General features: G+C 38.2%; 1 protein-coding gene and 2 long non-coding RNA genes across 5 annotated transcripts in view; 1 reads left to right on the top strand and 2 right to left on the bottom strand.

Annotated features, from left to right (window-relative positions):
- The window catches only part of znf385b (zinc finger protein 385B), a 264,689-nt gene extending 256,996 nt beyond the window's left edge, over positions 1 to 7,693 (top strand). For 2 of the 3 annotated variants that reach the window (XM_083537057.1, XM_083537058.1), the window contains 3 exons: positions 2,148 to 2,329; positions 4,281 to 4,382; positions 6,437 to 7,693. In XM_083537057.1, coding sequence (XP_083393183.1) covers positions 2,148 to 2,329; positions 4,281 to 4,382; positions 6,437 to 6,649 — 497 coding nt within the window. In that variant the 3' untranslated portion in view covers positions 6,650 to 7,693. Of the gene's footprint in view, positions 1 to 2,147; positions 2,330 to 4,280; positions 5,347 to 6,135 lie in introns of all 3 variants that reach the window. The other variant, XR_014532739.1, reaches the window with a different exon arrangement.
- LOC310723784 overlaps positions 1 to 23,645 on the bottom strand; it is a 222,307-nt gene extending 198,662 nt beyond the window's left edge. The window contains exon 1 of the long non-coding RNA XR_014532765.1: positions 23,348 to 23,645. This is a non-coding gene — a long non-coding RNA (uncharacterized lncRNA). The remainder of the gene's footprint in view (positions 1 to 23,347) is intronic.
- Positions 7,567 to 8,685, bottom strand: LOC310723803. The gene is made up of 2 exons (XR_014532784.1): positions 8,092 to 8,685; positions 7,567 to 8,027 (listed from the first exon to the last, which is right to left on the bottom strand). It is a non-coding gene; the product is annotated as an uncharacterized lncRNA (long non-coding RNA).
- Positions 23,646 to 27,292: the final 3,647 nt, after the last annotated feature.

The following is a 27,292-nucleotide window of genomic DNA, read 5'->3' as shown; positions in this document are numbered from 1 at the left end:
ATGGATTGTGGCATCTGGCAGTTGTTAGTGTCGCTTGATGTTTTTTTTTTTTTTCCATTTGTCGTTCTTGCCAGGCTTGGGGCTGTAACTCTGTGTCCTGGTTTAGCAATATGTCTGAGCTCACTCGGTTTGTTGTTTGGGTTGGTGGTGTCCGACTTTGTGAGGCAGAAAAATGTGGTTCTGTGGTGAGTTTGACATTTCAGCCGCATCACTGAAAGTAGCAGGAAGATAGATGGATAGATAGATATCAAAAATAGAAATCAGTCGTTCGTTATTATTTATGAGCGGATAAAAACTGGTCAATCACACAGCAATCCACCAATCAGGGTCGAGCGCACGCTGTTTTGAACTTGTTCTGATTGGACCTTGGTGTATCTACTGATCACCAAAATATAGTTTAGCATCAGTTCAACAGAACATTTAGAGAGAAATAAATGGTGAAGAAACTCCAGACTCCAACTCAACACAATACATGTGGTCATATTTGTGTGATTGTTTTTTTTTTTTGTTTTGTTTTTTGTAGTAGTAGTTTTGGGCTCATAATTATTTAATAATTGTAATAGAAACCAATCAGTGTTTGACTTATCAATATTATTCTTTTAATAGATCATTGTGCTGAGATTCACATTAGAGTCTTTTCACATAAACTGTTGATTATGCAAAGAGTCTTGTAACATAAATAATAATTTTTAGAACATTATAGCTGTTATAAATCATAGTACTTTGGGTACTTAAGTACATTTGAAGGCAAATAATTTACTGGCGTCATATATCTCTTTTTTTAACTCGAATACATTGTTTGTGTACCACTGTTGAGAATAAAGTTGAGCAACTAAAACACCAGGCTTCTGATAAGTGGTCGAAAAGAATCACGTTAGTCCTGTTGTTCAGAGTTTAAATCCCAATGGAATAAGATAATTTGTGACCAGGAGTCAGAGAGAGCATCACTGGCTGTGCTTTCTGGATGGCATATACTCTCTCAACTCTGTCAGTCACTAAGACACTAATCAATCACAAGCCATCTGTGAGCTGAAGCTTGTAGAATGAGAGGGTGATGCTTACACACTTATCTTGCACCAAGTCTCAAATCAGCACCAAAATCCGCATAGTGCACACATCCGGCAATTAAAACCGTCCGTGTGGAAACATAGCAAAAGTTCCTTTGGTGTCCTGATGATTTACATAATTTAAAACACCATAATTACTTTAAATCATTTACAAGAATTATTTTTTCCATGCTCTAGGTTGAGTTTGGTTTTACTAATAAACGTACATTTACATAAAGCATTCGTATTTGTCAGTGCACACGTGTATGAAAAACTTGATAAGTATTAATTTATGCTACATTTAGAACAGATAGAAATGTGTGATTCAGTTGTGATTAATCACAAGTTAATTGAATATATATATATATATATACACAGTGGAACCTCGGAGCGAGGGTTAGGGACCAAGACCGGTCGCGAGCTCCGAATTTTCGCGACCTTTTGATACGCCCCTTCCAACCCAGTAAAAACCCAAAGAACACTATACGAAATCGATTTAAATGAGTAAATAACACTATTTCACTCCATAACACTTAATTATTAGACTATTTTAACTATACTTTATGTAAATTAACAGCAATTACAATGCTTAATTAAAAAAAATAAAGTACAGGTACAGTAAAGTATGCAGTAGAGAAGTACAGTATAATAATACATAATAAAAATTTTTTTAGACAATTTTAATGAGATAAACCTTGATTAGAAATGTTAAAACTAGCGTTTTGAGCAGCTCGCGGTTGCTCACGAGCCGATCTGAATGAGAGTCACCGGTCGGAATGAAAGAGCATGCGAGGTCGCAAACGCTGAGGCCGCGAGCTCCGAGGTTCCACTGTGTGTGTATGTATATATATATATATATATATATATATATATATATATATATATATATATATATATATATATATGTACTAGTGATACAAAAAGGTGTAAAAGTAGTATCCCTATGTGCCATGTTTGTTACTGCAAAGGAAATGAGATATGATGTGTGATTAGAACACACACTGCTCAATAACCAGAACATGAAGGTTAAACCTGGTTTAGATAATTCTTCCTGACAGGACTGAGATGTCACACAATGCCTGCTCTGATCTTTCACGGCAGGCTCGAAGCACAAAACCATGCTGGAGGCGAGAAACGGAGCTGGCCCTATTAAAGCCTACCCTAGACCCGGCTCCAAGCTCAAAATGCAGGCCAACGTTCTGAAGGGTTCAGGATTACAGAACAAAACGTTCCACTGTGAGATCTGCGATGTTCACGTTAACTCGGAGATTCAGCTCAAACAGGTGTGTGACTGAACCTCATCTCATTTAAAACCAAATGTCTAATTATTATATACCAAAGAATCACGTGGTAAAATTACACACAAAATTTCTGACAGTACAACAAACTGTTTATGCATTTATTATATGACTTACTAAATGACTGTTTATCAACTTTACTGATATGATTTAAATATGGTCACTTCCTTCCTTCCTTCATTATCACTGTGTATGGAGTTATTGTATTCAGTTTTCTACCTGGGCTGCAAGACTAATATACTTCATACATTGAGGAAATATTTGTCTTGTACTAAACTGATTTCAGTCTCCCTGTCTTATACTCAGTATTTCCAGAATAGATGGAATATACTGTACATAATGTCCAAATGTAATCTACAGAGGCATGTCAAAAGTTTGGAAACACCTAGTATTTTATGGTTTTTGAGAGACATATGCATGTTCCTTTTGTTTATATGCAACAAAATCTAGACGACTGTCAATATCTGTCATTTCCATACCTATCCCTTTCTGTCTTATTTTTGTATATATATTTTTACTGTATAGTTATACTTTATACTTTTATTTACACTTTAGAATTGTATACCATATATTTATATTTTAGTTTTAAGTTATAAGTTATAATTATTATTATTCTTTTACATTTTGGACTTTTAAAAAATCTTCAAAAGCATTCACTAAATGTACTCTGTATGAATGTGTATGTGACAAGTAAAATTTGATTTGATTTTGATTTGAACACTATATATCAACTATGAGGTAGTAGAGATGAAGATTCATTTAAAGTGACGAGGATGGACAGGATTAGAAACGAGTTTATTCGAGAACCAGCGCATGTAGGACGTTTTGGAGACAAGGTGAGGGAGGTGAGATTGAGATGGTTTGGACATGTGCAGAGTATGGACATGGGGTATATCAGTAGAAGAATGCTGAGGATGGAGCCACCAGGAAGGAGGAAAAGAGGAAGACCAAGGAGGAGATTTATGGATGTGGTGAGGAAAGACATGCAGGTAGTTGGGTTGAAAGAGACAGATGTAGAGGACTGGGGGGTATGGAGACGGATAAATGCACAGACGTTCCACTATATTTTCATTGAAAGATCCACCCTTAGCTTAAATAACAGCTTTACACACTTTTTGTTTCTCTGAACATTCAGCTGAAATTCTTTGCCATTCCTCTTGTACAACTTACTACTCACTAATTGGGGATTTCTTTCTTACCTTGTGATTCAGTTTATCCCAGACCAGTTCAATAGGATTTAAGTGCGGTGACTGGGCAGACCATTCCATGATAAATAACATCCCAGCCTAATGTTTGCTCTCTAAATTAGACCTGGAATGTACACTTCAGCTCATTGTCTTGTTGTACAGTGAAGTCAGTTCCATTGAGCTGGATGGAGTTAAAGTATGGAATGGTTGCCATGATGTTTCCTTTCACCTGGAATAAGTCTCCAACCCTCCCTGCTCCAAAACAACCCCAAACCATTAAGCTTCCACCTCCATGTTTGACTGGGGGGATGAAGCAGTCTGCTAACATCTTCTCTCCTGTTCTTTGTCTTGCACAAGTTCTTCTGTTAAAGACAAAATCTTGGACTCATCTTTTATATCTGTACCCATATGTGTTTTTTCCCCAAACTCTGATGTTGGAAGCACATGATTGTATTGGATGTCTTTGTTGGCTGTAGTATTACAGCTTTCCATCACTGGAACTAATGCCGCTTGTTCAGCTAGTAGTAAAATGTTCCCTTCGCTCCATTAGCCTCATAGTTCCAGAAAAAACTGAAGTAAATAAAGTAACTACAGACACTAAGCATACTTTAGCTGATATGTTTTGCAGGGAAAACTGTGTAAATGTCATTTTTATCCAAGTTTTCTTTCGATATATTTTGTTGATATTCAGCACATAAATAAATTGTACACAAATTGCTCAACTTGTAATTTTTTTCAATTTTTCGCAGCATATCTCCAGCAGAAGGCACAAAGACCGGGTGGCAGGAAAACCTCTGAAGCCCAAATACAGCCCTTACAACAAGCAGCAGCGCAGCTCCAACTCCTTGGCAGTAATGCATTATTTATCAACTTTGTAATCAAACGCTTTTATCAAGAGATGCTCATGTGTCAGGGATCAGCCGCACGAGCCAAACTCGCATGTTCGTCTGCTCACTAACAGATGCTAATAATACGTTCCAGGGTGGTTAATGTGCCTGGATATAAACTCTGGCCCTGAACTACATGACCCATCCTACACTGCAGTACATTTTATTACATATATAATGTAAAACATATTACCCCGAAGCCTGTTATGTTGCTTGACAGTAAAATAGATGTAATGATGTCTATAGAGTCCAGAGTTAAACTTTTCTTTATACAAAACACAGGTATCTCTTTCTAACGTCGTTTCTGTAGTAACAGCTCAAGCACATGGACATGTTGTGGTATCAAAAGGTTTTAAGACTGGCTCATTTCTGCCACTTCTGGAATATGTCGTGGATGTCAAAAACGCCAACAGATCAGAGATCTTCATCTCTGGGAAAAGGGTGAATTCCGCAGGAGCCATATCCGGAAAGTAGGGTGGGTGTGGAAGTAAGATCACGTTGTTTCTGGTGGGAACTGGAGGGCACATGGTCAGAATATCACCAGTTGCACAGCTCCCGATGTGCACAGGACAATGTTTTATTTGCACACTGACTTATGCAAATCGGTGCTCCTTGTGATTGTGCGTGCAGCCTCGTGCTGCTATCTGTTGGCGTGTTACAAAACTTGTCTCTAACTTTTAGATACCATCTCGTATATGTATTGTACATAGTATTAATAATATCATGTTTATAATCCATGTCATCGGATTGTTTACTGTAAAGAGATGATTATTTTACATTTATAGAAGGAGTCTCCAATTTCAGACCTTTATAACAGTCAGAGGTACTGTACCAACACAGTGGTGGTCATAATGTTATGCCTGATCAGTAACTATAAAGATTTGCCTGTTTGGTGAATATCTGTGCTTGAAATACAAATTCTAGATTTGTACCGGATTTTTCCGGACTATAAGCCGCTACTTTTTTCCCACGGTTTGAACCCCGTGGCTTAAACAACGAAGCGGCTAATTTATGAGTTTTTCCTGGGTTTTTCCCGGTTTCAAAAACTTCAAGCCAAAAAACTGAACCCCATAACATTAGACCAATGAAATTTCCGAAGGGAAACGAAAAAACGCACCTCACCTGTGTTCTGAGCTGCACGGCATCGGGAGAAAAAATAAAACATTTTTAACGCACGACGATGCCAAAAGATAAACTCCTGAGAGAAATAGTAGTGAAAGGAAGGAGGAAGACAGTGTACAATGGCTTTCTTGGTCAGCTACTGTTTAGATACAAGCCGTTGTAACGCGTTGAGTCTGGGTGAAGGGAGAGCTCGCTAACTCCAGTTGCAACAGAAATCATATAAGCACAGACAGGTTTCCAAAACTCGTGCTTTTTTATTTTTCTTGGCAACAGCGTTACGGGTTAGTCAAAGAAACTTAGAAATGAGCATCAGAAAATAATAAGGACATATTTCTCGGTCTTGCACACGTGCAGTAATAGCGGAAAAATGCAGTGGCAGGCTATTCCCACAATGCCGCTCTGCTTTTAAAGGAGCCGCAACATATTTCAACCCGTTACACCGTGTAACAGACACTGACTTTCATTAAAGCCTGTGTAAAGTTCATTAGTTTAAATATAGACAGGTGCAGCTTATTTATGTTTAAAATAAAAATCTTTGTCAAATTCAGTGGGTGCGGCTTATATATGGGTGCGCTTTATTGTCCGGAAATTACAGTATATATAAAAAAAAAACTGAATTGAACCATTATTTTTATTGATTCAATCAGTTTTACTTGGCAAACAGAAATGACAGCTTTAACTTCAAAATGCTGACAAAGGAGTGTTTTGGCAGAAAAAAGGGGGGCGAACACAATGTTAGGTCGGTGGTCTTAATGTTATGCCTGATCATGTACATCAAAATTGTTGTTTTAAACATTTGTTTCAAAAAGGTTAAAAATCATTGACCTAATTTTTAAATGTATATTCATTGATTTCTTTAAAATTCTTATTTATTTGGTATCTTTTTCTCTCTCCAGGCTAAGCTCGCTCTCCAGAAGGACCTTGTGAAACCTATCTCTCCTGCCTTCATCTCCACTCCGTTCTCCTCCACTACGATTCCTTCCATCTCGCTCCACCCACGACCCAACACCTCCATTTTTCAGACACCGGCGCTGCCAGCCTCCTTCTTGCGAGGTGCTCCAGGGCCCATCCGGCCCTCCAGCAGCTCCATCCTGTTTACCCCGTACTGAGTATTGATGAGGACGTGAGGCTGATCCTCTGATCTCTGGGTTCTCAGGCAAAGAATATTCATAGAGATGTCACAGCCTGAGAGAAGTAGTTGTTTTACAAAAAAAAATAAAAAATCCAGAACTTATTGATGGTCCAAAATCCTCATGTGCTACTTGAGGAAGAGTGTTTGAATTCCTGTAGAGGGAAAAATAAAATCCTCTTCCTCTTTACGGTCCAAGTTCTCATGAGGTGCTCGAGGCGTGTTTGGATTCCTGCGAAAGGAACAACGAAAAAAGAATACCTGCTTCCTGAACAACTTGAATGATCGTGGTCTTCCTCTTCGATGGAACAAACTCTTCTGGATATAAATATATATATATATATATATATATATATATATATATATATATATATATATATATATATATATATATATATATATATACAGGGGGGAAAAAAAGTTTAACAATCGCGAACCTGTAGCAATCAGATGCTACGTGTTGCGTTCAGTGGCTCGGTGTGGTCAGGGAATGTGTGCAGTCTTGTATCGTGTAGTCGATGATGCTTTATCACCTGTGCTGGACTTTTCCGTGTTTTGTTTAGTTTTTTTGATGTTATGTAGTTTCTTTATCGAGCCTCTGAAGGAAATTTCATCGTTGACTTGTTGGGTTGCAGTCTTTACACTTCACTCTTTTGCTCTAGAAATCCCATTTTCATTTGAATAAAACACTAAGCGCAAGGCTAATTCTTTAATTACAGAATCCTCCAGATCACAGAAACACACTTATGACACACACTTATCACTGATTTCCACATTTCCTTTCATTTCCATTCGTAAAATGGATTTTTGATTGTTAGTAACAGACTTGTTTTAATTATTTAGACTTCCTTTCTTTGAAAGAAATACAGGATTTTTATCTCTTATTTTCTTACACACACACTCACACACACACACACACACACACACACACACACACACAAACGAATCTGTAACACCAGAGCGGATGCTGAGTGTCATTTTTCATTTATTAAAAATATCACAGGAAATAAACTGACCAATCATGTCCATGTGCCGTATTTTCCAGATGACAAGTTGCCCCACAGTGTATGACACAGCCCAGTAAATTCTCTCTGTTGTAGCTTGCTTTACACCATATGATTTCCTGCCTGATCTGATGTAAAATACACATTGTGAAAGAATCTTTAATTGTGAGTTGCATACATAATGCAACATGCACGCCAGTAAATAAAGCTACTTATTTAGTAAGAGGATAGCACAGGATTAGTAATGCATACCTACAAATTTGGGAGAATCCCTTACAAATATGGTAGTATAGCCTGAAATAGCATAGTAAATCAACAAAAACGACAGTACATTCACAAACGGGGTAGAGGCAGCTTCAAATATGGTGGTACATCTACAAATACTGCAACACAGCTACAAATATGGTACTTCCAATACTAAATAAGGTAGTACAGACACAATATGGCACAAATATGGCAGTACAGCTACAAATACAGTACTACCATCACAAATATTCCAGTACAGTTACATATATGGTCATCCAGCCACAAATAGGGTAGTACATCTATAAACAGTACAGCTCCTTGGGAATGTTGTTTGGTCATACAGCTGAAAATATGGTAGTACAGCTACAGTTGCAGTAGCAAAGCCACAGATATGGTAGTACAGCTTCAATTACTGTAGTACAACGACAATTTCGGAAGTACAAACACGAATTTGGTAGTACAGCTTCAATTACAGTAGTACAGCCACAATTTCAGAAGTACAACCACAGATATGGTAGTACAGGTACACATATGGTTGTACAGCTTCTGGGGGAATGTTGTTTGGTCATACAGGTGAAAATTTGTAGTAGTACAGCCACAAATATGGTAGTACAGCTTCAATTATAGTAGTACAGCCACAATTTTGGTAATACGATCACAAATATGGTAGTACAGTTTCAATTACAGTAGTACGGCCACAATTTCAGAAGGACAACCACAGATATGGTAGTACAGTAACACATATGGTATAGAGCTTCTAGGGGGAATGTTGGTTGGTCATGCAGCTGAAAAAATGGTAGTACATTTACAGTAGTACAGCCAAAGAATATGGTAGTTCAGCTTAAATTACAGCAGTAAAGCTGCAGCAGCACAGCCACAAATATGGTAGTACAGTCAAAGAATATGGATGTGCAGTCAAAAATATGATAGGACTGTACCACAACCACAAATGTAGAATGCAAAATATTGTTTGTTAGTTTGCAGAAGTCTGGATCACATCAGACTGATGGTTTAGTAGTTTTCTTTAATCACTGCTTTATTGTTCGAGGACCTTCATCATAAAATCAAATAATCACATTCCCAGTTTTTTATATGATTCATAAATCTCACAATGCCCAGCTTTCGAGTTAATAAATCTGTGCAGTTACACCAATATACCCAATATTTTAACTTTAGCACCCTTTATTGGTGTTGGCTATTTTTTCTTTCTGCTAGAGTTTCTGCAGTTCAGTGCTGTGCTGCTTCATGCTCAAAACCTCATTGTCTTCTTTATATTTTTATATATTTTATATATCTGATCACTGCCACTACACCGATGCTAATTTTCCTGCCAAACAGTGCTATCACCTAGCCTAAATTTAGCACACTGCAGCTATGGCAGAGCACCTTTTAAATCTTCTAGCTTCCCCTCATTCTGTAGATGCTGTTCCATCATCTCAAATATTATTGAGAATTTAATTAATTTTGCACATATATATATTTTTTTTAAAAAACCCAGGACCCATTTACTAAATCTAGCTAGCATACATTATCTAGCTGTGGTAGTGTTCCATAAATTGCTGCCACTGGAGTATATTACAGTAGTACAAATAGGGTAGTAAAACTATAGATATTGTAGTATTGTTAAAGAAATATGTTCAGATAGCTGTAAATATGGTAGTACAGCCACAAATATGGTAGTACAGCAAAGAAAATATGGCAGTACAACCAAAAAATATGGTAGTACAGCTTCAATGAATGTAGTACAGGCACAATATCAATAGTTCAACCACGTTTTTGGTAGAACAGCTTCTGGGCAGAATGTTGTTTCATTTGTGTACTGCACTGTTAATGGTTGGAATGACAATAAACACCTTTTTGACTTGACCTGACTATATTCCCTGAACACAATGCATAGGAGTTAGCTAGCTAGTATCATTGTAAACAATAGCTCTGTATTAAATAGCTAGCTGGCCATTTATGACTAAATAATTAGCAAGCTTAAAACTTCAATATTTCATATATTTTACAGAAAGTGGGGTTGTCCATGGGAAAGCTTAGCATACAAAGCTACAGTTGCTTGATAAAATAAAGTGTTTATGAGGTAAAACATTCAGTTTTACAGTAGCTAGACATGACCCCTATTGCCTATCTAGCTTAACACTCTTGTTCAAAATGGGGACCCTAATAGAGTGCTCTGATAAACAGCCTTGTGTAACTGAAACATTATCCCAATAAATAATCATTAATGATTATAAACCAGTCATGCAATGACGTTTTATTACTTTGTGAAATTGTTGTTGCTTTCTGAAGATTTTTGATGGTTTTTGGTGTAAGTAAAACTGACACACATGCAAATAAAGTGCCTCTTATCTTCTGGAAAATATGTATATAACACCCACACATGCATACACATGCATACACCCAGAGTAAATATATATATATATATTAGATTTGATCATTTCCCGTTTTTTCATTATAATAGTAATGAAATAAGCGTAAACCCATCGTCTATCATTTTTGTGTTGAATCCTGATTGGGATCTAACCTGCACTAACTCTGCAGCTCTTTACCAACGCAATAATGTACAGAACGTCCCATTGTCTATATTCTCCATAGTGTATTTAATGTTTACCTAAACAGTTGCAATACTTGTAATTTATGAAGGGAAGGAGATGCTAAGAGATCTAGAAACATTTTTATTTGTATTTAAAAAAAAAAAAAAGTATCAGAAGGAGAAAACCCTGATTCACAGAGAATTCTTTATTTCATAGATCATGATTATGTATGTATGTATGTATGTTTGTATGTATGAGAGGATGTACATAACATTTCCTTTTCAATAAAAAATAATATATTTGAATGATTTTCCTTTTCCCAAAATGATACTGTACAATACTTTTTCTAAACATAAAATGCATAAAACAAATTTTTTTTGAGATTATTGATTGTAATAGAAAGCAGCTTTTAGAATAAAGAGCATGCTTGATTAAGAAGAAAGCAGTAATTAATATGATGTGAAATGTACAGTATTTATTTTCAGAAACTTTTTTTTTTTTATATAATCCAGAATCATTTTTTTGTTTTACTTTATTCCGTGGAGTTTGATGTGCGGTGGTTGTTTGGTGTTTTGTCTTGTGTTTCTTTTATTAAAGCCTCCAGGTTAGTGTTTTTTACATGGACTTATTGGATTGTGTTACAATGTACAGGTTCAATGCTTTAAGGCATGATTAATGAATGTAAACTTGACACTTGGAAGTATGACGCCTTAATGAGGCCAATACACACCTCTACCTGCCACCTGAGTATTTCCCTTTCCTCCAATGACTCCATCCCCTCTGCTGAAACTCCAGTATGTACTTTATTTCTCATTACAGTAGAATTATTTACTTGTCACACTTGATGTTAGAGCAATAGGGATCAGAGCCATATTACGGTGCCCCTGAAAGACAAAGGGTTAAGAGCTTGCCAATAGTAAGATTGACCCTCCCAATCAAACTCCTCCCAGAGCCGTAACCACTGAGCCACCTCTTCCACTCAATTAGCAGAGAAGTGATGTTACTGGAGCTAGAGGTATTTTTTTCAGAATCATTTTCTCAAGTCCAGATTCCAAATCAAACTTTGTACAAACTTTCCAAATGTTGTCATTATCACAATGCCTTACATACTGCATCTTTAATGCAGAGTCATACTATTTTATCCTGTGCACCTGAGGTATTTGTCCATCTTTCTTTTTAAAGGTCAATATAATCGAACGTATATGTTCGTTCACCCTTATATATTTATTTTGGTCATCTGTCAATTTTCCAACCATCTAAATTTGTTATAACTTGTTACAGCTAACAACCAGTGGGTAAAGGCTAAGTAATGTGTGGTTCCTTTGAGACACATAAAGCCACAACCACATCTCTTTAAATGTGACACATAACACACTTAGATGGTGAAACTGCTATCTGCCCTCTTCCACATACATGAGCTCAAAAACTATCATGATTGGCTAACGTTACTCCTACTGTCACAGATGGCAGGTTTTGTTGTTGCATTTAAATTACATACAAAATGTGGTGTACTGTAAAGTTTTTTCACTTTCAAAGTTTAATAGGATAGATAGATAGATAGATAGATAGATAGATAGATAGATAGATAGATAGATAGATAGATAGATAGATAGATAGATAGATAGATAGATAGATAGATTCAGAAATAGAATAATAATAGATAGATGTTTTTCAGACTGTACAGTGTGCAAAATTGCCTAAAGAGTAGAAACCCCTTCCGAGTGTCTCTGTTGGTCGTCAGGATCCGATAGCACTTTCCCGATTGATCACAGAAAAAAAACATGTGTTAAGGGTGGTAAAACACTTTGATGTCCATAATTCATGCACAGTTTTGCTCCTGGAACCATTGGGATTCGGACCGCCAGACTCCTACTGATAGATAAAAATCATTTTCTCCCTTTTTTTCACCAGAGAAGGTAAACTAAATCTGTTTTTTAATAAGCTATATTTGGGTAAATATTTAATATAATTTTATCATTATTATGTTATATTAAAAAAGTAAGGTTTTATTTTATAAAAAAAAAAAAAAAAATGCTAATTTGCATTTATGGCAGGGATTTAAACTCATGACCTTCAGATACCTTCCAATACCTTCCCAAGAGGTAGATCTTCTTAAAGACCGCTACTAACTAAGCTGGTTTGTGTCTCTGAAATGCAGCTCGGGAGGAAGAGAAATATCAAACGTAAAGTTGATGGAAAATGCTTTTAGAATCTCGGATATGATTTCTTTAAATAATAGCTATAGTATCTGGAAGGGAAAAGAAGGGAAGAAGCCTGAAGTTGTGTGTTCTTAAAGCCTTATTGGATTGGATTTGTTGTATATGGAGTGGAGGTATGATGTAAGCATTACTGGAATGTATCTCTGAAATGTGAGTTCTGATAGAATTCATCATGTCAGTCATTTTTATGGATTGCATTTTTCCTGTAATGTTACCCTTAGTAGTATACACTCACTGGCCACATTATAAGGAATACACTTGTGTAAGCAGTGCACGGTATAAAATCCTGCAGGTACCAGTCAATAGCTTTACATAAAACACTAGAAAGGGGGAGAAAAAAAAATCTTAGACATCTCAAAGAATGACTGTGGCATGGTGAAATTTATTCAGAATGTCTGATCCTAGTATTATTTAGTTTATTGAGTTTACAAGGAATGGTGTGAAAAACAATGCTTGTTGGTGAGAGAGGTCAGAGGAAAATGGTCAGACTCTACTACTAACCCTAATTCCAAAAAGGTTGGGATGCTGTGTAACTAAAAACCGAATGCAATGATTTGCAAAACTCACAAACTCAAATTTTGTCCACAATAGAACATAGAAAACAGGTCCCCTGGTGGTCTAGTGGTTAAGATGCAGCGCTCCAACCGCTGCGACCCGGGTTCGATTCCCGGTCAGGGAACCATCCCCAGACACTCTTAGTGCCGGTCCCAAGCCCGGATAAATTGGGGAGGGTTGCGTTAGGAAGGGCATCCAGCGTAAAACGTGCCAAATCAAACGTGCGGAGGATCCGCTGTGGCGACCCCTAACGGGAGAAGCCGAAAAAAAAGTTTTAATAGAACATAGAAAACAAAAATGTTTAAACTGAGGAACCATTTTGAGGAGAAAATAAGCTCATTTTAAATTTGATCGCTACAACAAAAAAAAAGTTGAAATGGGGCAACAAAAGTTTGAAAAAAAAGACGTTATTGAAATTAAACAGTTGACAACAGTTACAGATCATTGGGTATAAATTGTGTAGCTCAGAGAGTCTCTCAGAAGTAAACATGGACAGAGCTTCACCGATCTGTGGAAGACTGTTTATGTTCTTCAACATAACATTTTAAAATAGTTTAATATCTCATTTACAGTACATAATATTATAACAATTTGAAAGAATCTGGAGAAATCTGTGTGCACAAGGGACATGGGTTAAAATCAATATTGGATGCCCGTGATCTTTAGGCCCTCGGGTTGCATTGCATTTAATACTATCATGATTCTGTAATAGAAATCACTGCATTAGCTCATTAACATCTCCAGAAATAATTGTCTGTGAACACAGTTCGCCATGTCATCCACAAATGCTGGTTAAATCTCTATCATGTAAAAAAGAAGGCATGTGTGAACATGATCCAGAAATGCCATTATCCTCTCTGGGCCAAAGCTCATTTTAAATGTGCACCAATAGACACTACGTCCTCCGGAATAAAGAGGAGAGGGACCATCTGGCTTGTTATTAGCGCTTAGTTTATAAAAGCTGCATCTCTGAGGGTATGGTACTGCATTAGTGTCTGTGGAATGGGCATTTGAACATTTGAAGGCTCCATCAATGCTAACTGCATTAAATACAATAGCATGACTTTGTAGTGAAAGAGTCCAAGTGTTGAACTGGCTGCATGCAGTCTAGACCTTTCATCATTTAAAAACATTGGCCACATCATAAAATGAAAAATACAACAAGGGACATTTGGAAATGAAACAGCGAGAATCCAGTATCAGACACATATGGGACATTTCTCTACCAATATTTCAGCAACTGGTCTCCTCAGTTCCCAGATGTATACAGTATATCTACAGTATATCTACAAAAATGGTCCTGTCCTAAATTATTTTGTGACATGTCACAGGCATCAAATTCAAAATAATTTTTTTTCCAAAAATGGTATATATTCTCAGTTTAAACATGTTTTTTGTTTTTATTGTGTTTAAAATGTGTTTATGAAATTTGCAAATCATTTTTTTACATTTATATTTCACACAGTGTCCCAACTATTATTGAATTAGGGTTGTATAAAGCAAACAGAGGACAATATAGGCTTTAAAATTTTGTTTGATCAGAATTAGACTGACACTCATTCATTGCTATCAGTAGTCATCCTTTTATTTAATTCAGAAAATTTTATATTCCTGCTCTTTCACATACAATATACACTTACCGGCCACTTTATTAGGTACACCTCACTAGTACCTGGTTGGAGAGATGTAGAGATGCTCTTCTGCATACCTCGGTTGTGACGGGTGGGTATTTGAGTTACTGTTGCCTTTCTATCAGCTCGAACCAGTCTGGACATTCTCCTCTGACCTCTGGCATCAACAAGGCATTTGCGCCCACAGAACTGCCGCTCACTGGATATTTTCTCTTTTTCGGACCATTCTCTGTAAACCCAAGAGATGGTTGTGTGTGAAAATCCCAGTAGAGCATCAGTTTCTGAAATACTCAGACCAGCCCATCTGGCACCAACAACCATGCCACGTTCAAAGTCACTTAAATCACCTTTCTTCCCCATTCTGACGCTCGGTTTGAACTGCAGCAGATCGTCTTGACCATGTCTACATGCCTAAATGCATTGAGTTGCTGCCATTATAGCATGATTGGCTGATTAGAAATTTGCGTTAACAAGCAGCTGGACTGGTGTACCTAATAAAATGGCCAGTGAGTGTATGAGCTCACATATGTCTCCTGATGATACACATTTTTTTTTAATTTTCTCTATAAAAAAAGTGACCAATTTTGCTCTCTAGGCTCGCAGCACCATCAGGATTCGAACTTTCAGTTTCCTGATAGTAACACACATTAAAACACTTTTCTCTTGCTACACTTGGGATCATGATTAAAATATATACATACATACATGTGTTATTACTGATCAGAAGGGAGAAGGGAGCTAAAATTTTGCTCTTGATCAGCCACACTGAGTATCTGTTGAAAAAACCTCAAGGAATTTAACTAAAGCCAGATGTTTTCCCTCCTTAATCCGTTCTGCTCATATATTTTTGTGTAATATTTTGCCAATTCCTCTAAAACATACTAAGCGATCAACCAAAACGTTAAAACCACTGACAGGTAAAGTAAATATTGTTAAGTATCTCTTCAATTTGGACAAAAGGACCTGATTGACTTTTTACCTAGCCAAAACTGGGATATTTAGTTGTCTGGATCAGTGGATCAGCAGGATGTGTGGGGTGTTAGTGGTGTTAGTGGTATACAGTGGTTAGTACTCACTCTGTACTCACACCTGAGCCAGTCGATCTCATCAGTGTTTTCTCTTTTTCTTTGGAAAATGTCTTATTTGCACTGTTTTTTACACCCTTTTTAATACATTACATGCAAGGCCGATTTACATAGAGTTTTTCCCCCTCTCCCTCTCTCTCCCTCTCTCTCTCTCTCTCTCTCTCTCTCTCTCTCTCTCTCTCTCTCTCTCTCTCTCTCTCCCTCCATATTTATACCTTATATGTGCTCTCTTTTCTTTCACTGTCATTTTCAGTTTGTATTTTCTCTCTGAGATTTACTCTCTCTGTTTCTTTCTCTCTCTTGTTTCTCTTTTGAAGTCGTTCTCTCTCTCTCTCTCTCTCTCTCTCTCTCTCTCTCTCTCTCTCTCTCTCTCTCTCTCTCTATACACCTCTCTCTCTATACCTCTATCCTCTTTTTGTCTCCTTTTATTTTTCTATCATTTTCATTTTTAGTTTTTATTCTCTTTCGGTTTCTTTCACTCTTTATTCTCTCTCTGTATCTCTCTCTCTCTCTCTTTTTCTCTCTCTTTCTTTGCATATACAAATCTTTCTTTGTGCTTTCTATCCTACTTTCTTTCTCTCTCTCTCTCTCTCTCTCTCTCTCTCTCTCTCTCTCTCTCTCTGTCATCTTTTCTTTTTCTGCTATTTCTCCTTCTCACTCACTCACTCACTCACTCACTCACTCACTCACTCACTCACTCACTCACTCACTCACTCACTCACTCACAATAATAATAATAATAATAATAATAATAATAATAATAATAATAATAATATTTGTTGTTGCTGTTGTTGTTGTTGTATGATTTGAGATGAACCGAAGCTCTTTCCTCTTTCTTTCTTGTTTCTTTTTTTTTTTTTACACTTCAAACCTGAAACAAATGTAATATTTGATGTAATTGTTTAGTGACAGCGTTGGACAGCATCTGTTCAAATATTACTCTTAACTGCAGGCTAAATTACATCTGTCTGCCTGAAATAAAAAATCTGACAGCCTGTCAAGTTAACAGGGAATTCAGCATTATTATATCTCTGTATAGGTCTATAAATACACGAAGGACGCTGTGAGTCACTGTGACAGTGAGCTGCTTGGGAACGGTTTAGAAGAGGTTGAGGAGCTGCTGGTGAGGAGAAGGAGGTTGTGAGTTCAGATCCGAACACTGACTGAGAGACACTTCAGGACAATGTACAGATCCACACAGTGAATTTATTCAGTTCATCTCTCCCTCGCTTTCTTCTAGTCTAATTTTGTCATTTCCATTCACCCCTTATCCTTAATCTCTATATTACACCCAGTCTCTCTCCCTCTCTGATTCTTACTTTCTCTTTTTGTCTTTCTCCTTGTCACTTTCCCATTTTCAGCCTTTTCTTGTTCAGAACACTACAGAACATTACTGAGCCCTACAGAACATTACTGAACATTACTGAACACTACGGAACATTACTGAACACTACAGAACCCTACTGAACACTACTAAACACTACAGAACACTACAGAACATTACTAAGCCCTACAAAACATTACTGAACATTACTAAACACTACTGATTACTACAGAACATTACTGAACACTACTAAACACTACATAACATTACTGAACACTACTAAACACTACATAACATTACTGAACACTACTAAACACTACAGAACATTACTGAACATTACTAAACACTACTGATTACTACAGAACATTACTGAACCCTACTGAACAATACAGAACATTAATGAACCCTGTTGAACACTACAGAACATTACTGAACACTACTAAACACTACAGATCATTAATGAACAGGGCTGAACACTACAGAACATTAATGGGCTAAACACTACAGAACATTAATGGGCTAAACACTACAGAACATTACTAAACCCTACCAAACACTACAATACATCAGTGAACAGGGCTGAACACAACAGAACATTTCTGAACCCTACTAAACACTACAGAACATTCATTGACAGGGCTGAACATTACAGAACATTACTGAACCCTACTAAACACTACAGAACATCACTAAACCCTACTAAACACTACAGAACATTAGTAAACAGGGCTGAACACTACAGAACATTAGTGAACATTACTAAGAATTGGTGAAAAATACTGACTGTTAATGAACACTAATAAACACAACTGTATGCTACTGGGCACTGTTAAACACCATTAATCATTACTAAACACCAGTGAACACTACTGTATATTAATTTATATGTGTTGGCTGCAACTGGACCGCAGGATTAAAACTATTATAATTATTGAGTTGTTTTTCTGCCATATTTCTTAGCATTAAGCTTTAAACCCATATGACTGGAACTGGATTGTTATTTTTTAACAGGTTTTACCTTCAAAAAAGTCTCTTTGCTCATTTACCCTGTTTCTCCATCTGGTCATTAACATTCTCTGTAGATGTGCTCTTGCAGCACTTATGCTATGTTCCTTCTTGACATTTTTATCCGGCATCTCAACCGTATTTCTTTTTCTCTGCAGCGTCTCCGTTGGCTAGGGAACGAAACACAGACATAATTATTTGTGCTCTCTCTCTCTCTCTCTCTCTCTCTCTCTCTCTCTCTCTCTCTCTCTCTCTCTCTCTCTATGCACAATCAGATGACAGTAGTTTTATGTCTCAGATCGAAGAGCCACCCAACACTGATTAACATCGACTGGCCTTCACCTATGAATTTCATTATCATTCTGATGCTAATGCTGTCCGGCTTATGTCCACATTCCGGGATGAGAAAGAGAATAAATACTGCTCAAGTTTTTGATGCACATTTTTCAGTCTTACATTTGCAACCCTATTGAAGCGCCTTTAAAATGAGTGTTAACGCTGACTGCTCCCCAGGCTTCCTTAACTCACCTTCATCAGTACCTGACCTTCCTTACACCCTTGTGGCTGAAAGAATCTCTTTAAAATCTAGTGGATTTTCTAGGGAATTCTTCCTAGAAGAGTGGTGGTTATTAACAGTGGTGGATAGTAAAGAAGTAAATGTAATTCGTTACTGTACTTGTAGCTTTTTTATGTATCCGTACTTCACTGAAGTATTTACATTTGGGGAAACTTTTACTTTACCTTCACTACATTTTAAAGTTAAGTATCTTACTTTTTACTTTTTAACCACACATACGTTCCCATCCCCCACCGCGTCGCTCAGAAACAGTTTGCTAATACTCCGATGAGTGCTACGACATTTACACTGTGCCGTTTTCCAAAAGCACTTATAAAAGTGCTCCTGAAATTTAGGGCACAAAATAAGTTCAATGATCTGTTAGGTTTGTTAACTTGAAAGACTTTTAAATAGAAAAAGAAAAATGTGGGTAACTATTTAATGATGGAGTGCAAAAGTGCAATGATTTTGTATTCTACAATCTGATTGGTCAGAAGATTTTGATGAATTTGTGATAATAGTAACAATATGATAATATGTACTTTTCAGCAAAATAATTTTTTTCTTCACATATCCCAGTAATGTTAGGAACCTGGGGGTCAGAGAAAAGGATCAGCTACGATAAATCCACTCTGGAGCACTGAAGGTTAAGGTCCTTGCTAAGGGGCCCCAAAAGTGGCAGCTTGGCAAATCCAAGGCTTAAACACCTGACTGTCCCATCAATAATCCAGAGCCTCAACCACTGAGCCATTACCACCCACAAGAGCTTTTCCCATACAGTATCCCAGCTTGTCAGACAGCTGGGGTCAGAATGCAGGGCCAGCCATGGTACGGCACCTCTAAAGTAGATAAAGTAGGTTTAGGTGCTTTGCTCAAGGGCCCAACTGTGGCAACTTAATGGGCTTGAACCCCCAACCTTATGATCAGTAACCCAAAGCCTTAACCACTGAACCACCACTGTCCTATCTATGCCCTATTAATACAGTAATTAATTTATTCTCCAGTATCGGGTGAATACGTTAATGTTAGGGTTTTTAGAATGGAGTGTTTTGTACACATGTGTCTCAGTTTTTTCTTTTTTTTTCCTTTTTTTTTTAACTTGAACTTGGGTTCACTTGAACTTGAAAACCCAAACCTGTTCCAGCATGGTAAATGCCCCTGTGCACAAAGCAAGCTCCATGAAAAGATATGGTTTGCATGGTTTTGAGAGGAAGATCCTGCTATAGAGCTCTGATTTCAACAATATTGAGATGAATGTGAACACTGACTGCACCCCAAGCCACCTCACCTACATCAGTACCTGACTTTACACCCTTGTGGGTAAAGAACACAAATGTCCACAAGCTCACTCGAAAATCTAGTGGAACATCTCAAAAAGCGCATACCATACTTATAAACAGGTGTCCGCAAACTTTTGGCAATATATTGTAGCTGTATATAGTATGTGAACATATGGTGTAACTGATCACATGACCTTAAAACAATTGAGTAAATGGAGAAATAGTACAACATGGCATTCCAGAATAAATTAAAAAATTGTTTTTATTTATAGTTTTAAATAAATGCATAATGTGTGATTCTTGGAAAATTATGCTAAAAATTTAAATTATGAGGTCCATTTAGTGAAGTGCGTAACACCACAACCTACACAAATTGTATGTGGTTTCTTTTATTTACAATAAAAGCATGGACATACACTTTATGGACAAAGTTTGTTGACACCTCACCTTAAGATTCTTCTTTTTCTTTCGGCTTCTCCGATTAGGGTTTGCCACAGTGGATCATCCGTCTCCATACCACCCTGTCCTCTACATCTGCCTCTTTCACACCAACTACCTGCATGTCTTCCCTCACCACATCCATGAACCCCCTCTTTTCCTCCTTCCTGGTGGCTCCATCCTCAGCATTCTCCTACCAATATAACTCATGTCCCTCCTCTGCACATGTCCAAACCATCTCAATCTCGCCTCCCGCACCTTGTCACCAAAACGTCCAACATGCGCTGTCCCTCTAATAAACTCATTTTTAATCTTGTCCATCCTTGTCACTCCCAACAAAAACCTTAACATCTTCAGCTCTGCTACCTCCAGCTCCACCTCTTGTCTTTTACTCAATGCCACTGTCTCTAATCCATACAACATTGCAGGTCTCACCACAGTCCTATAAACTTTCCCTTTTATTCTTGCAGATACCCTACTATCACAAATCACTACTGTCACTCTTCTCCACCCACTCCACACTGCCTGCACTCTTTTCTTTACTTCCCTAACACACTCTCCATTACTTTGCACTGTTGACCCCAGGTACCTGAATTCCATCCCCTTCTCCACCTCTTCTCCCTGCACCCGCACCACTCCACTGCCCTCCCTCTCATTTACACACATGTACTCTGTCTTACTCCTACTGACTTTCATTCCCCTTCTCTCCAGCGCATACCTCCACCTCTCCAGACTCTTCTCAACCTGCTCCCTACTCTCACCACAAATCACAATATCATCCGCAAACATCATAGTCCAGGGAGACTCCTGTCTGACCTCGTCCGTCAACCTGTCCATCACCACTGCAAACAGGAAAGGGCTCAGGGCTGATCCTTGATGCAGTCCAACCTTCACCTTGAACCAGTCTGTCGTTCCTACTGCACACTTCACTGCTGTCACACTGTCCACATACATGTCCTGCACCACCCTCACATACTTCTCTGACACACCTGACTTCCTCATACAATACCACAACTCCTCTCTCGGCACGCTGTCGTACGCCTTCTCCAAATCCACAAATACACAATGCAATTCCTTCTGTCCTTCTCTATACTTCTCCCTCAACATTCTTAAAGCAAATAAGGCATCTGTGGTGCTCTTCCTTGGCATGAAACCATACTGTTGCTCACAGATGGTCACCTCTTCTCTCAGCCTGGCTTCCACTACTCTTTCCCATAACTTCATGGTGTGACTGATCAACTTTATTCCCCTGTAGTTACTGAAGGTCTGCACATCTCCCTTATGCTTAAAGATCGGTACCAGTACACTCCTTCTCCATTCCTCAGGCATCCTCTCACCTTCCATAATTTTGTTAAAAACTATACTGCCATTTCTCCTAAATATCTCCATGCTTCTACCGGTATATCATCTGGTCCAACCGACTTTCCACTCTTCATCCTCTTAATTGCTGCTCTCACTTCCTCTTTACTAATCCTATCCACTTCCTGCTTCACTAACTCCACATCATCCAACCTTCTCTCGCTCTCATTTTCCTCATTCATCAGCTGCTCAAAATACTCCCTCCATCTTCTCAACACACTTTCCTCACTAGTCAACACATTTCCATCTCCATCCCTTATTGCTCTTACTTGCAACACATCCTTCCCAGCTCGGTCCCCTTTGCCTGGCCAATGGATACAAATCCTTTTCTCCTTCTCTAGTGTTCAACCTCTCATACAGCTCCTCGTATACCTTTTCTTTGGCTTTCCCTCTTTACCTGCTGCCGCATCTCCTTGTACTCCTGCCTACTTTTCTCATCACTCTGTCGATCCCACTTCTGTTTTGCCAACCTCTTTCTTCTTATGCTCTCCTGCACTTCCTTATTCCACCACCACATCTCTTTCTCTTCCTTTCTATTTCCAGATGTCACACCAAGTACTTTTCTAGCTGCCTCCCACATCACTCCTGCAGTAGTTTCCCAGTCATCCAGCACCTCTTTACCACCACCGAGCCTCTGTCTAACCTCTTCCCTGAACCTCACACTACACTCTTCCTCCTTCAGTTTCCACCATCTTATTCTTCTTTCAGTCCTTACTCTCCTTCTCTTGTTCTTTGCCTCCAAAACCATCCTACAGAACACCATCCAATGCTGTCTAGCTACACTGTCCCCTGCCAACACCTTACAGTCTCCAATCTCCTTCAGGTTGCATCTCCTACATAGAACATAATCCACCTGTGTGCACCTTCCTCCACTCTTATAGGTCACCCTATGATCCTCCTTCTTCTTAAAATACGTATTCACCACTGCCATTTCCATCCTTTTAGCAAAATCTACCACCATCTGCCCTTCCACATTACTCTCCTTAAGGCCATACCTACCCATAACCTACATGTCCATTAAACTCTGCCCCAATCACCAATCGTTCATTTCTAGGTACACCATCTACCACTTCATCTAATTTACTCCAGAATCTTTCCTTCTTCTCCATCTCACAGCCGACTTGTGGAGCAAAAGCACTGATGACATTTATCATAGTTTGTTCAACTTCCACCTTAACGATCATCACCCTATCAGAAACTCTCTTCACCTTCACTACACTCTTACTGTACTCTTCCTTCAGAATCACCCCTACACCATTTCTCTTTCCATCCACACCATAATAGAACAGTTTAAACCCACCTCCAATGTTTCTCGCCTTACTCCCTTTCCACTTAGTCTCCTGAACACACAACATATCCACCTTTCTCCTCTCTATCATATCAGCTATCTTTCTCCCTTTACCAGTCATAGTCCCAACATTTAAAGTACCAACCCAAACCTCCACTCTCCTACACTTCTCCTTCTCCTGCTGTCTCTGTAGACGTCTTCCTCCTCTCCTTCTCCTCCTTTGGCCAACAGTAGCCCAATTCCCACCGGTATCCTGTTCGCCAACGATACCTGTGAAGGTCATTGGTAACCCGGGCCTCGACCGATCCGGTATGAAATTCTTAATCGTGACCATCATATTTGATTTGGCGCATGTTTTACGCTGGATGCCCTTCCTAACGCAACCCTCCCCATTTATCCGGGCTTGGGACCGGCAATAAGAGTGCACTGGCTTGTGCCTCCCTAATGGCTGGGTTACCTGACCTTAAGATTGGTATGTGCTTTTTAGACATCTTATTCCACATTCAGTCATCATTTGCTGTTGTATTAACCTCCACTCTTTTGTGAAGATGTTTCCCTAGATTTTGAAGTGTATTTGTAGAGATTTTTCTTTTGCTCTTTTCAGCCACAAGGATGTTAGGTACTTATGTAGGTGAGGTGAGGAGGCCTAGTGTGCAGTCAGTCAATAGGGTCGAGCTCAGAGCTATATGGCAGGAGCTCTTTCACTTAAACTAAAGTAAAGCATATCTTCATGGAGCTGGATTTGTGCACGAGGGCATTGTCATGCTGGCACTGGATTGGGTCCCCTAGTTCAAGTGAAGGGATAATGCTATCACTTCCAAAGAATACAACTGTGTGCCTCTAACTTTGGGGTAACAGTTTGGGGGAAGGACCACACATGATTGGAAATGTCAGGTGTCCCAATACTTATCCATATAGTTTATTTGTTGATTGACGTTTTCTACTGATTGATGTATGTCTATAGGATTGTGTCAAGAAAACTGTCATTAAAGTTCGTAGATTTTTTAAAATCCAAACTAATTTTATTCGAAATGTTGCTTGCTTTTTTTGCTTGTCTTAAAAGTGGTAGCTCATTGGTAAAGATTCTATCGATTCATAAGATTTCTGACTAAAAGGACATGAGTTTAAATCCCATAATATACTAATATGCCATTGCTGGGCCCCTAGCCTGTAAGTCATTTTGGATAAGAGGGTCTGCCAAAATGCCATAAATATAAGTCACCACCCCCATGGTCACCTACTAAACTACCACTATCCAGCATGGTGTTTTTTTTTACAGCTAACAATGCTTTCGTGCTGGATCTGTTTACTCGGGTGTTTTTGGAAACTAATTTCCAGCAGTAAATCTTTGTAGTAGCAGCCATTGATCATGACTCATGAACTGCTGCTTACCTCTGGAGTCCTTCCAGTATAATTGCCTGAGGGGACTGCTGCCATTTTTTAGTGCCTAGGTTTTTTCTTTCTTTCTTTCTTTCTTTCTTTCTTTCTTTCTTTCTTTCTTTCTTTCTTTCTTTCTTTCTTTCTTTCTTTCTTTCTTTCTTATTATTAACTATCTGCTTGTTTTTGAATTTTCTTCGAGTCAGCATGTAGGCCATCACGGCTAATCAAGCTGATTGAAACTTCATTGTGCTGCGAATTCCTTAGAACTTAGCACAACAAGAAAAGAAAAATTGCAGAGTGGAGATGGACAAACTTTTCTGTTGTTTCTACAGAAGCAACAATGATTATCTCAGCCACAGTTCTGTTTAATTTAATAATAATAAGTGTGACTAGTGATGAGAGCATGTGTACGTGTTTATGTACAGCCTCACAGCAAAAATATTGAGAAAAAATACGCAGTTATATAAAGAAGGAAGTAGGTACATGGATGCTCTGGGTTGATTTACATTATAAATTTATGCTTGTGTTTCTCAGCAGGGGTTTGGCTGTATTCTGCTTTCTTCTTTGTTTTTGTAGTCTCTGCTAGTTAGTAACCTGAAGAAGCACATCTTGACACTTCAAATGGAACTGGCAGTTCAGTGGTAGTTCTATGGACTTTGTTTTGGAAGATGATGAACCAAAATCCACCAAAATGCCAATGCTGGCCCTTGAGCAAGGCCCTTAACCCTCAAAGGCTCAGTTTTATAAATGACTATAAATGACTCTAGATCAGCATGATATCCAAATGTGTTAAATATAATTGATCAAATCAAATGCAGAATCAGAATCAGGTTTATTGGCCAAATGTGTTGACACACAAGGAATTTGGTTCCCGCTGTTGGTGACGCTCAAATATACAGACATAAATAGCAACAATAAACATTTTGCTTCTGCAGTGTTTTAACTGGTTTAAAGCTTAAGGTGCCAATATCTTTGCTCACATTGCTTTGTATTTTGTATTTGGGGTTTGCAATACATGAGAAGCTTGAGGAAAAAAATAATGTATTCAGTTTTCCCTCTTCCCACAAGTGGCATCAATCAGCCAGCATATGTTTGGTGTCTTTATTTCTTCAGTTTTGGAATAAACAGAAATGTTCAGAAAAGATTTTTCAGTAAATATCTGTCTCACACAACATCCAGTTTATCACTGATGTCACGCAGCCTTGCTTAACACGATGTACTGTAGACTACAGCATAAACATGAGCAAAAACAAAATAATGGCTGCCATTTGAATACCTACTTATACTTACTGATTCTACTGTAGTTAGCATCATGCATTTCTGCTCCACTCTGTACATTCTATATCATTCTGGACATTTTTTCTGTATATAACAGTATTATTCCATTCAATCTTTCTATTCAGTTATCCTGTATATAATTCTTTATTTATTCTACACTACTGTCATATCTATATATCATCTGTATATATACATTTTTACAATTGTACCTATCCCATATTGTACATTTTTATATCCCACATTCTCTACACATATTGTGCCTCACACACATATTGCACTAATACGAGTTATCATATATGATCATATATATGTTTATATATACAGTGAGGAAAATAAGTATTTGAACACCCTGCTATTTTGCAAGTTCTCCCACTTAGAAATCATGGAGGGGTCTGAAATTGTCATCGTAGGTGCATGTCCACTGTGAGAGACATAATCAAAAAAAAAAATCCAGAAATCACAATATATGATTTTTTTAACTATTTATTTGTATGATACAGCTGCAAATAAATATTTGAACACCTGTCTATCAGCTAGAATTCTGACCCTCAAAGACCTGTTAGTCTGCCTTTAAAATGTCCACCTCCACTACATTTATTATCCTAAATTAGATGCACCTGTTTGAAGTCATTAGCTGCATAAAGACACCTGTCCACTCCATACAATCAGTAAGAATCCAACTACTAACATGGCCAAGATCAAAGAGCTGTCCAAAGACACTAGAGACAAAATTGTACACCTCCACAAGGCTGGAAAGGGCTACAGGGAAATTGCCAAGCAGCTTGGTGAAAAAAGGTCCACTGTTGGAGCAATCATTAAAAAATGAAAGAGGCTAAACATGACTGTCAATCTCCCTCGGACTGGGGCTCCATGCAAGATCTCACCTCGTGGGGTCTCAATGATCCTAAGGAAGGTGAGAAATCAGCCCAGAACTACACGGGAGGAGCTGGTCAATGACCTGAAAAGAGCTGGGACCACCGTTTCTAAGGTTACTGCTGGTAATACACTAAGACGTCATGGTTTGTAATCATGCATGGCACGTAAGGTTCCCCTGCTTAAACCAGCACATGTTCAGGCATGTCTTAAGTTTGCCAATGACCATTTGGATAATCCAGAGGAGTCATGGGAGAAAGTCATGTGGTCAGATGAGACCAAAATAGAACTTTTGGGTCATAATTCCACTAAACGTGTTTGGAGGAAGAAGAATTATGACTACCATCCCAAGAAAACCATCCCTACTGTGAAGCATGGGGGTGGTAGCATCATGCTTTGGATGTGTTTTTCTGCACATGGGACAGGGCGACTACACTGTATTAAGGAGAGGATGACCGGGGGCATGTATTGCGAGATTTTGGGGAACAACCGCCTTCCCTCAGTTAGAGCATTGAAGATGGGTCGAGGCTGGGTCTTCCAACATGACAATGACCCGAAGCACACA

This window comes from Silurus aristotelis, assembly GCF_946808225.1.
Source record: "Silurus aristotelis genome assembly, chromosome: 3".
Taxonomy (NCBI): Eukaryota; Metazoa; Chordata; class Actinopteri; order Siluriformes; family Siluridae; genus Silurus; species Silurus aristotelis.
The sequence above is the reverse complement of the archived record's forward strand: the minus strand, read 5'-3'. Positions and strand labels throughout refer to the sequence as shown.